Source organism: Miscanthus floridulus, chromosome 1, assembly GCF_019320115.1.
Source record: "Miscanthus floridulus cultivar M001 chromosome 1, ASM1932011v1, whole genome shotgun sequence".
Taxonomy (NCBI): domain Eukaryota; kingdom Viridiplantae; phylum Streptophyta; class Magnoliopsida; order Poales; family Poaceae; genus Miscanthus; species Miscanthus floridulus.
In genome coordinates this window covers 197,427,163-197,438,434 of record NC_089580.1, presented here as the reverse complement: position 1 = coordinate 197,438,434, position 11,272 = coordinate 197,427,163, and the positions used below count along the sequence as shown (strand labels likewise).

The window sequence follows — 11,272 nt, the reverse complement described above, 5'->3', positions numbered from 1 at the left end:
GAGGCGACTTTTGGTACATCGAATGAGCCATTCATCCTCCTTAGTCTAGGGTGTGCACGGAACGGGAGGCCAGCTCAACAAGCTGGATGTGGATGGTACTTGCCCAGTCTCTCCTCTGCCTGCCTTTGCCACTCCCGCCTCTTGCACAAGTGAGACTACTTGATCATTGGTGTACAGTTGTAGCCTAACTGAAGCTGTGAAAGTATTTTTTGTTCAGAAAATTAAATATAATTAAGGAACCTTATTCTACTAGACATTTGATAATTCATAATTGTAGATACTATGATGTTTTAGCTGATCTATGATGTTTTAGCTGATCCATAATCTTAATCGTTGTGGAAGAGGTGCTCCTACATTTGAAGAGAGCATGTTGTGATTAAACAGCTTTTTTCTTAATCACTTGATCCTTTGTCATGATTAAGACTTCATTGCTATTGCCCATTGATTGATTCTTTGTTTTAAGAATGTCTTACAATAGCCATATGCAAATAGAAACTTCTGACACTTTAGTTCTCTCATCTTGTATAGAGGAAACACACTGAATATTTGAACTATCATTATAGGGTGCATTATTAGCTCTCTAAAATGGAGAATAAGTATTTGAGATTTGTCAAACAAACCAAATTATAGCAAGATCAGTTTTCAAGTGACAGAACAGTCTCGCTTGTGCATAAATCTCAATGTCATTCCTGAATCAAAGCATTTCAAAAAGAGGCAAAAAAAATCTCAGTGCCATTCCTGAATAAGTATCCTGAGCTACATGCCTACCCACCTGTTTCCAGCACATGTGAATTTTAGAATTTGGCACATAAAACACCCACTAAGACTTGACTAAGGTAAGTATTTTGGAATGGAGAGAGCACATCAGTTACAGATCATTGACAATTTACATTCGACTGCTATGATCGACATTCAAGTATTCTATTTCTGTAACACCATTGCAAGATCAGGACACTATCATCAAGTACTCCCAAGCCCCAACATCGAACAAAATGAGGTTTGCAAGAGTCAGTAATTGTGACAGTGATCCAATAGCAGAGAAATTTGGCCTGACAAAACTTGCTATTTTCCATCACTATCACATTTCAACAAAAGTGAGGTTCGCTACAAGTTTGAATAGATGCAGATTGCACACGGGCATAACTGCTAGCAGCTGGGCACACTGTCAGACAAAACAATAGTAGTAGCACTGCAATTCATTCCTAGCAAGATCTAAACAGCAGCAGGGATCACGGCCTATACTTGCACATATTCAGGGAATAACTCAAAGAATCACAAGCAACATTTCGGAAGCCCTTTACAGTTTTAAGATTAACCAAAAATTTCCATGCTATATACATAGTAATGTCAAAAGGAAAGAAGAAAACAATTCAACTTCCAAAATACTGATTTTGGACAACAGCTTCAGCTAGAAAGCCCTAAAACATAAGTGCTCAAAGCAAAGCATAGCTATAGAGGATGCCATCAGATTTTTGACATTCATACTTTAGAAAAATACTGAACTTAAGCCGCAGAAGACAAGTCTCAGAGTGGACTATGCCTACTCCCAGCCTTGGGCAGTCGGCTGAGGTGCTTGGTCCCAACCAGTAGGAGCAATCACTGGAGGTACAGTACCGTCCACAGGTACAGGGGCCCCAGCTTGATCCCAGCCATCACCTGTTTGAACCGGAGCTGCAACAGAAAATGGGAATTGTCATGTTAGGAGAACAGTAACTCGGTACAGAGTAAAACAATCAGGGTTACAGTTTTCATGTGAACACAACATGCATGGATGAAGAAGTCTGATACCAAAGATGAGGAAATTCTAAAAAAAGCAGGTAACAGTATATACCTGGAGCAGCACCCCAATCAGCACCAGTAGGAGCAACAGGCGGCACAGCCACATCAGAGGTCCACTGGTCACCACCCCACTGATCAGCTCCTTGGTAATCAGTGATTGCGGCAAACTCAGGGGCCACGGCAGCTTCCCCCTCCTGTTCCTTTGCTTCCTCTGGGTCTCTGTAGAAGAACAGATCAACCTGAAAACAACATTATCATATAAGAATGCAAAGGTTACCAAAAAATGTGGACCCATTACATCTCCAATGTCATTTTGAACAGCATCATAAGCTAGCATACCATGACTTCCCACTTGTGCCCAGGGAGGATAGTGCCCCTCATCTGCAGAACCATCCTGGCCAAAAGCCAGAACAGGCATCCAATGCTGTTCCTCCCCTTGTTGTTCGCTGGGATGCCGATATCGACATAACGCATGGGAGAGTCAGTGTCACAGAAGGCAATGGTCGGGATGTTCCCCAGAGCAGACTCCTTGATTGGCTGCAAACAATTACTAGCATAACAATTAGTTCACCATCACATTGCAGGGTCCACTCATTAAATATTTCAGAACTTTGAAACTGAAATTCTTTTCACCTGATGGTCAGTCCTTGGGTCAGTAAGGATAAGCAGGCGAGGCTCACTGAAGGAGGTCTGGAGCTGATTAGTGAAGGTACCAGGGGTGTGCCTCCCAGCGATGGCATGACCGCCAGTGTACTGAGCGAACTTGAGGACAGCACGCTGGCCATAGGGGCGGGCGGACTGGACAATTATGTCCTGAGGGTTCTCGATAGCAACGATAACCCTCGCTGCAAGCTGGAGTTTCTCCCATGTCTTGCCAAGGTTTATGATGTAGATGCCTGATAAAAACAGTAGCCGGAATGCATCACACCCAACAATTCATCTTGAAGACGAAGCGCTATTAAGCTGGCTACAGCGCGCCACAGATCACAGCTAATTACTAGATCCCCACAAAAGCCTCATGCCGCCGTAGCACTAGCCTTACGCAAGTTGAATGACTAAGAACTTCTATCTTTGATTATTACCGCGAAAAATCTAAAGTTCATAGTACACTACAAATACGACGACACAAGTTCACAGCACAACTACGCTGGATATTCACGCCCGGAACTGTAGCATTGGAGCACCAGAGGTTTCTTTGCTGTCTACATCTACATGGATTTGGCATGCGGAGGAAAAAAAGGCACGGATGCGGGAGTGAAGGCACATACCGTCGGTGCGGCGCTTAAAGACATAGCGCTCCATCTGGAAATCGCAGTTCTTGGTGCCGAGGTGGACGTCGGCGGCGAGCATCATCTGTATGTCCTGCTCCTTCTGGGACAGCGCACGCACTGCGCCTCCGCCTGCTGCTGCCGCCGCCATGGTTGACGGGGATGCGAGTGATTGGGGCTGGCAGAGCGAAGGGAAGGGGAAGAGAGGGATCGCCGAATCGGTGTCGGGCAGTCGGGCTCGGTGTCTGGGAGGGGGGAATGTATTTAGGGGATCTCTTATCTGCGACGCGTCAAAAACCCTAGGAAAGCTTCTGCAAAGACGTGTTGGGCCGTGGCAAAATATGGGCTTCCCATCTACTCCGTACTATATTTTGGTCCACCCGTGCGTTGCAACCAAAAAAAAAAAAAATAGCCTATCAAACATGATGAAAAATAGCGACGGAAATAGTAAATATCTATTTATGTTTTACGTATTATATAATATTTGGAATCTATAATATATTTTATTTATGATGACTATGACATTCATACTGTGAGTTAATGTTGACAATAATATGATATTATTCTATTAAAACCAAAAAAAGGATGAAAACCAAAAGGAAGATCTTTGTGATGCAGTGTGCAAAAACACAACGGACGAACAATTAATTCGGTATTCGCCATCGAGTCCTCGCTGGAACATCTTTTGCTATGGTTGATAGCCAGTTAACCTGGATCTACTAGTTAGAGCATCTCCGAGAGTTTGCTATCTCAACTTGACATCCATATAATTTTGGCAAAACAAGAAAAAATAGTCTCCAACAGTTTGGCAAAACAGCTTGGCATCAATAACAACTTGGCAAATCTTCCCTCCGCGCGCGCAAATATACGCGCGCGTATACTGCTTGCCAACCGGGGCTCTTCGTTTCTTAGCGGGGCTCTTCGTTCGTTTAGCGGGGCTCTTCGTTCGCTTAGCGGGCCTCTTCGTTTTGTTAACAGGTTTTTTATTTTACCAAGTCAAAAATGCCAAACTCTTGGAGATGGATTGTTTTTTACTTAGACATATAATTTTGGGAGTTGACAAATCATAAGATTTGCCAAGTAAAATTTGACAAACTCTCGGAGATGCTCTTATAGGATCTGATAGGCCAGTTCCAGATGAGCAAACAGTTCAATTTCAATCGTGTCGTGTCTTAGAGTCTTCTCATCTAATTACAAACAGCCGCACTGAGATCAACCGCCATCATCTGCTCCTGAACCTCGCCTTCCGCGAGCGCTCCAACGCTCATGATCCTGAACGCGACGTCCTCATATACCACGGAAAACATACGTACGAAATTCGGCCTTGGGTATATTCGTACAAGGGTAAAATCTTTCATCTTAACACGATAGAAAACACATGTACGGAACTCGGCCTCTAGTAATCGTACAAAGGTAAAACGGACCGTATTTGTTTAGGAATTTGAGGAAGAGGAGAAATTTGAATTTGTCTAGGACTTCGGATTGTACGTGACCTATAAGATGTTACGTGACGTGACTTTTGGCAAACGGAGTGTATTTATTTAGAAATGCTATACAACACACATGTGTTTTAGCAAAAAAAAACACTTGGATTTTTTTTTTGTATCTATGACATCTAGGGCCCAGAGAAATTAAAAGTAGAAGGAAATTGAAGACCCCAGAGAGAGGAGGCGGCCTGACTCTGACAGCGCGCGGTGGATACACGGACAAGTACGTACCGGCAGCCATGGCGACGGAAACGCCGGTGAAGACGAAGAGAAAGGTGAGGACGAGCTCGGCCAGCACGACACGCACGCAGCCGACGTCTGGGGTGTCGTCGTGGGTCGAACGAATCGACCAGCTTGTTCACAAGCTTCGCTGTGGATGAATGAATTATTGCGAGGAGTTGGAGGAGCCATGTCGCTCCTGTTGTTGGCGGGGAGGGGAAAGCGGGTGCGTGTGGGGTAAAAATCACATGATCTTGTGATTTGTCTTTCTATAGAAAAAAATTATTTTTTGTAATCTGTGGGGTAAAAATCACATGATCTTGTGATTTGTCTTTCTATAGAAAAAATTATTTTTTGTGATCTGTGATGTGTGGATCTATGATCTTGTGATTGTCTAGAGGTAGAAGAAGGCTGTAGACTAGAGGTAGAAGAAGGATGGAAGCCGTTGAATCTTAATCCTATGGTTAAAAAAAATTAATGTGTTGAAACTGCATAAAACACATGGTTGTAGACAGACTCTTGCAAAGCTGGACCAGCATTTTGGTGACACGACTACACTAGCACGGACACGGTTCACCTTCCTCCAGTTGTGCTACTTCCTCACTTCAGTAGAGCAGGTTGGCTAAGGGAGAGAAGAAAAGCTGGTCATGCCACGGGCTGCGCAGCTGGAACGGGTCCTGCATCTGCGTCCAGTCCACCACTCCGAGGTTGTTCGTCGGCACCTGAAGGGTGGGCAGGTCAGCGTGCCTCACCGCCGGGGCCGCCATGCTCGCGGCATGCACCAGGGACGACGACGTCGACGCCACCGTGACCGCCGTGGTGTCCGCGGCCTCCGTCTTGGCCTCCCTGGGCGCGGGCGCGGGCGCACCGTAGCTGTCGCCCGACGGCGCGGACGAGGACGAGGACGGGAACTGCAGGAAGCTGCTATCGTGGGCGTCGTCCGACGACACCGACAGGTAGTCGTCGCCGGCGGAGCCTGCGGCCTGGACCAGGGATGCTGCTCTGGCCTCGCTGCTGCGCCTCTGCATCTCCTCCATGGCAGAGGCCCTCTGCTCCAGCTCCTTCAGTGGGGTGGCCTTCCTGTAGATCTTGCAGAGCACCATGTCCTCCTGCAGAAGCACACGACGACCGTCAGGCATTTGTGTCAATCCGTCTACCCTCTGCCGTGACCGCATGAAGAATTTCCATGCAATTTAATGAAAAAAGCTAGTCAACTCCTAAGTCAAGCACGTCAATTCTAACGTCTACTCTTGCGTTCATGGATGTCTACATCACTGTTACCAAAACTGACCAACATATATAAATGAGAGAAGATATCACGAACAAGAACCCGACCAGCAATTTGCCTCCCCCGGTTAATGTTAAAACCGCACACCGATTTGGCAATATAAAGTTAAATACGTACTGTAATAATCAGTAAACGTTTCACGCTAGCTTGTGGCTTGAAATGCGCCATGTTCGCTCGTTTATAATCCGTATTTTTCTAGTGAACGAACGATATTTTTTTTTACAACAAATCAGTCAGCTGTATTTTTAGTCATGTCTTATCAGCCAAACAGGAACAGGATAATGATTTTGGTGTCAGCTGAGTTCTAGGACAGCGAAACTCATAGGCAAGAACTGCAACATAGTGGACGATTGCTGGATTACCTTGGGAGGCGGCGGCGCGGCGCGGCCGGCGGCGGCGTGGTCGGGGAGGCGGTACTCGTTCATGACCCAGTCCGTCTTGGTGCCGCGCGGGGCACGCCCCTGGTAGAAGACGAGCGTCTTCTTGAGCCCGATCACCCGCTTGGCGTCGGCGGAGCTCCGGATGGCCCGGTCCGACCCCGTGGCCTTCCAGAACCCGCGCTCCGTCGTCCGGTTCGGCCGCCCGCCGCTGCCGGCCTTGCGGTCGCGCGGCACGAAGAAGTACCACTCCCGCTCCCCGATCTTCGCCATCGCTGCAAAACCATGCGTCTCCATCGATCAGCCACAGCGCTCGATCGCTCGTCTCAACAAGAACACACACACAAGCTGTTTGCTAGATGATGGCGCCATGGCGGACGTATCGACGACGTACCAGGAAGGTCCCAGGGGGCGTGGCGGTAGATGTTGAGGGTGCCGATGATGTCGAAGTGGAGCTGCTTGCCGTGGACGACGCGGGAGAGGTAGAAGCCGAGGAGTTCCTCCTCGGTAGGGTGGAACCGGAAGCCCGGGAGGTCCTGCTCCACCTCCATGGGCGGCGCCCCGGCCATCATTGCCATCGGTATGGTGCTCGTTCGACGATCTGCTCTCGTGAATCTTCTTCTCGGACGCTCGGTTGCTCTGCTCTGCTTGCTTGCTGCACTGGAGCACGATCGGTGAAGAGGGCGTGGTGGTGTTTCGCGGGCTCGCTCGCTTATATAGACCTGTACAAGTGTGTGGGTTCAAGTCACGCGGTTTCTAGGAGACCAGCAGTCACACTTCCGTATAAACAACGCTGAAAAGGACAGGTACTTGCTTGAGATGAGATGAGTGGGCCCTTCAGCCCGGCGGCTCAACAACAATACAAATTTCAGTGTATTTTGCAGACAGTTATTTTTTTATTTCATTTGGAGTGTGTATTTGGACTCCGGAGACTAGTTAAGTCACACATTTTGACCCTTTTCTATACATCTAAAAAAGAGGTAACCTTCTGGTTGTGTTTGAATAATGGCAGTGACTGTCCAACTTCGAACACCTAATGGTCGAATGCTGTATTAGAAGGTTCTATTACTCTTTTAAGACGAGTTCCATTTTCATGATCCATGAGGATCCATCAGATTCATCAATTAAGAGGAACTCAAGCACTAAATATAACCATCCATGTGTCCTATGGCCCCGTTCGCTTTGCTGAAAAAACAAGCCGAAACACTGTTCCGGTTGATTTGTTGTGAGAGAAAAATATTGTTCCGGTTAAAAAAACAAGTTGAAAAGTACGGATTATAAGACAAACGAACAGGGGCTAAATTTTCCAAAACTGGTCAAATAACCCCCAAGCGGTTTTAAACAAAAAAAACGGGCTTGGTTCATTGACGAGTAAAACGATTTAGTTTGTGGTTCACGGATGTATTTTCCACCCCTAGGTTAGTAAGCGTTTCCTCTCTATCTTTTGCTTGCTAAGGTTGTGCTGGGGTTTTTTTCTAGGTTCGAAAATGGAGTTGTTCTTGGATTGTCGGTCAATCAGCATATTTAAAAAGGAAGATTGTGCTTTCACTGCTATGAAAATACCTATCACTGTCCGTTCTAAACTGGCGGTAATACTTCAAAAAAAAAGTAAAATGTGTGTTTCTTCGGATTCCAACCAATGACTCAGGCCTCACGCATATCATCTCAGGTACATAATAACTTGTGACTATATAGCTGATACTAAACTACAAAGTTATAGATCGCATCGTATACTACAACTTTGGTGTTGATTTTGTCTCCATCCGAGACTGTTTAATAGGTCTAAGAACTTATGTTGAATATTTGAGGTCTCGAATGAAAATGTCTTTAACTAGTATAAAATTTTAGATCATGTTGAGCTCTACAACTTTGATATAAAGTTTGTCTTCATCCGACTTTATAAAATTCATGCAAACTAATGGCTTTTTCCTGTTGGTCATGTCTATAATCCGACAATGATATATCACTCTCACTACGGATTGGTGACAATAGCTGGCAGTGAAAATCTAGGTTGTTGCCATGAATCGGCAATGATAGTGCTAGCGGTGATATGTGTTTGCTAAGATTATGCCATTGAACTTTGCATAGATGTGTCTTTCCCCTAAGACTATGTCCCTGAACTTTGCTAGCATTTTCTATTTATCGTTAGTATTTCGCTACTTGGTACCATTGCAAAATCGTGGCTCCCGTAGGAAAATCTAGGGTGTTTTTTTTTATGGATAAGTTATTTTGTCTTTGGGGTTTGCATGCGGTAGCATTTTTAGCTTGTCCAGAACTGTAGCTGTAGCCTAGCTATTTCAAATAAAGAAAATTCGATGACGCAATAGCCATTTTCAAATGAACAATTTTGGTGTATGGATGGACTACCCATGAAGAATTATATTCCTCCAGCGCTCTAGCTCGACAGGTAAAAGTCTGCATTATGACGGCTAATCAACCTGTAAAGTGACGAGAGTGATGAATTAAGCATGTATTGAAGGTTTTGGCTAGATTGCTAGCTAAAACACCGGGTGATTGCTTTGGTACTTCTCCCAGTAAGCACATGAATGTATGCAACATTTTCTGGTTGAATTAAGCAATTGAATTCCACATTGTTCAGCGTCTCGAAACGTATGACTGGACTTACTTTAGAACTTTATCTGAAGTCCACATCAACGGAATATTAGACTTAGTATAATCTCGTTGGATTGAGATGGCGACTATTTTCAATTTTGAAGATGTCGATAGTCAAGTAGCTAAGTGTCAGTACTTTGAATATAATGAGAAAGTGTTATGTGGATGCATGCTTCTTTTGTTTTTCCCTCTTTTGAGCTTCAAGTCTATATACGAAGCATTCTTTTACTGTGCTTGCAATATTATTTGTTTTAAAGGCGGCGGTATATGTAACTTTTTTTTCCTGCGTGCTAGGTTTATTAATTTGGTTACTAAAACGTGGGCACTGGAGGAATTCTCGAACTATTGGTGTGATTCATTCACCCGTCTAGAAAAATAGCTTCAACCATGCTATTATTTTAGGCTCAAAGAGTGACTCGACGTGACTTGTTTTATCTCTTCACCATCAGGTATGGTCCTGGCTGGAGCTTAATCCGCCATGAGTATGAGTTGGACAGCGGTAGTTACCATTAAGTTACTATCAGTCTTTCACCATATATATGACCATAATAATACCAATATATACATTTGTACTACTGCTGGTCTTATTGATATATTTCAATATATTTATATATCAGTCCTAGTCCATATTAACCTACGATTTTGACGTCTAGAATACTATTCGCCGGGACGACCCAAAGCGGCCACACTGAGATTATCTGCTGAACAGGTAACCCAATTTGAATTTGAACTGTAACGAGCGGTGCACAGTACCTCTGGTTGGTTCTTGGGGTTTACCTATGACTGGACAGTCTTACTCTTACCACATCCAATGATCGATGTCAATCTTAAATTCGGGTTACGGAGTTATACTGTTTCCTGGTTCAATTCACAAGCTGAATGGGTGCAAAACCTCGGCTAATTTACTGCTTCCCTCTGATTCTCCTCCCTTTCTTCCTGTATTTCTTTGTTTCCTGAACTAGCTTCAAGCAGAATGGTTCTCTTCTGCTTTTAGTTGCACAACTTCACTTTTTAATAAATCTGCAAGAGGGGCTTTAACCCCTCCTGTTTCTTTCTAAAAAAAACCGGGTAAACGTCTCTCCTTCACACTGTTGTTTCAATGCTTGAATTTTCAACAGTGAAGTCAGAATACGAAAGCAAAAGTCTCTTTTCATGCTGCTGCTCCAGTGTGTCTCCTTATTATCCTGCTTTGCCGTGCAGGTGCAGCGAACGACTTCAGCCCGATTGCCCCGAAGCAAATAGAAGAGAAGTATGCATGCAGTCATTTGCGTACGGATTGATGAATGCGCAGTAAATACTAGAACTCTGAATGACTGAATCTTAGTTAGCGTTGCCAAGGGTCATAAGTTTGCTTAGTTGCTTGGAAATCCACATGCAGCTACCACCATGCACATCTTTATTCTCCAGATTACAGTGGTTTGTCGTGCTAGCTACTAGTATATGCTAGGTGTGTGGCCTTCTGGTCATCTTGACCGACTTTGAACGCGGACTGACATTCCACCCTTATCATCATGAATCGACGGACACCAAACCCCACCCGTCCATCCGGACGTCCAGTACACAGCATGTGTCTGTGTGTGAACGCTAGCTTGGAGATCGACGACGACGTCTCAAGCAAAGTCAGTGCCACATTCATTCTTTCTTTTTTTTGGGGGGGGGGGGGGGGGGGGGGGGGGGGGGGGGGGGGGGTAGGTTCAGAGTTCAGACACGGCGCAAACAGCAACCTGCGAGTGAGTTAGGCGAACGAATAATGCATATAGATGACCGAGCAAGTCAGGGTGTCCGAAGCAAAACCAAACATTCGTTCTTGCCATAGTTCATCAGCCATGCAAGCATGGCAGAATTGAAACTGCTACCTGCCTGTGCCTGTCGTTTTGAATTCAAACGCAGTTCCTTGGCTGGGCGTGCAGACAGACAGATCGGTTGGTCGTGAGCGATCGATTTAAGAGACCAAACAACGCTGGCAGAATACCATAGCGGATGTTGAACCGTTCTCGAATATCGATCAATGCAAGAATGCGAGCGCCGAGCGGCCCGGCTTTCTTCTTTTCTGCGGTTTGGCGTGGAAAATATGGCGCCTGCCCTGGCCTCTGCCTTGACAGACAGAGACAGATCGGTTGCCCTCTCTTTTCCTTTTATGGCCTTGTTTAGATCATCTCCAAATTCCAAGTTTTTTCACTCTCTCTCTATCACATCAATTTTTAGCCACTTGCATGGAGCATTAAATGTAGGTAAAAAAAA

General features: G+C 45.2%; 2 protein-coding genes across 2 annotated transcripts; both read right to left on the bottom strand.

Annotated features, from left to right (window-relative positions):
* Positions 1-1,284: 1,284 nt before the first annotated feature.
* On the bottom strand, positions 1,285-3,410 carry LOC136508378 (small ribosomal subunit protein uS2-like). Its single transcript, XM_066503046.1, has 5 exons — positions 3,048-3,410; positions 2,413-2,675; positions 2,119-2,316; positions 1,832-2,018; positions 1,285-1,671 (listed from the first exon to the last, which is right to left on the bottom strand). The coding sequence occupies exons 1-5, from the start codon at positions 3,196-3,198 to the stop codon at positions 1,541-1,543; spliced, it is 930 nt and encodes a 309-aa protein (XP_066359143.1). The 5' UTR covers positions 3,199-3,410; the 3' UTR covers positions 1,285-1,540.
* A 1,782-nt stretch (positions 3,411-5,192) lies between these two features.
* LOC136508373 (NAC domain-containing protein 22) lies at positions 5,193-7,091 on the bottom strand. Its single transcript, XM_066503034.1, has 3 exons — positions 6,813-7,091; positions 6,404-6,693; positions 5,193-5,862 (listed from the first exon to the last, which is right to left on the bottom strand). The coding sequence occupies exons 1-3, from the start codon at positions 6,994-6,996 to the stop codon at positions 5,359-5,361; spliced, it is 978 nt and encodes a 325-aa protein (XP_066359131.1). The 5' UTR covers positions 6,997-7,091; the 3' UTR covers positions 5,193-5,358.
* Positions 7,092-11,272: the final 4,181 nt, after the last annotated feature.

Bases quoted from the DNA above. Each gene is read 5' to 3' on its own strand.
- LOC136508378 (XM_066503046.1), bottom strand. From the start codon at position 3,198: ATGGCGGCGGCAGCAGCAGGCGGAGGCGCAGTGCGTGCGCTGTCCCAG. The intron at 2,317-2,412 runs GTGAAAAGAATT...AATTGTTTGCAG, and splicing joins ACCCAAGGACTGACCATCAG to CCAATCAAGGAGTCTGCTCT. The intron at 1,672-1,831 runs GTATATACTGTT...TTTCTGTTGCAG, and splicing joins TGATTGGGGTGCTGCTCCAG to CTCCGGTTCAAACAGGTGAT.
- LOC136508373 (XM_066503034.1), bottom strand. From the start codon at position 6,996: ATGGCAATGATGGCCGGGGCGCCGCCCATGGAGGTGGAGCAGGACCTC. The intron at 6,694-6,812 runs GTACGTCGTCGA...ATGGTTTTGCAG, and splicing joins CGCCCCCTGGGACCTTCCTG to CGATGGCGAAGATCGGGGAG. The intron at 5,863-6,403 runs GTAATCCAGCAA...GTGCTTCTGCAG, and splicing joins CCGCGCCGCCGCCTCCCAAG to GAGGACATGGTGCTCTGCAA.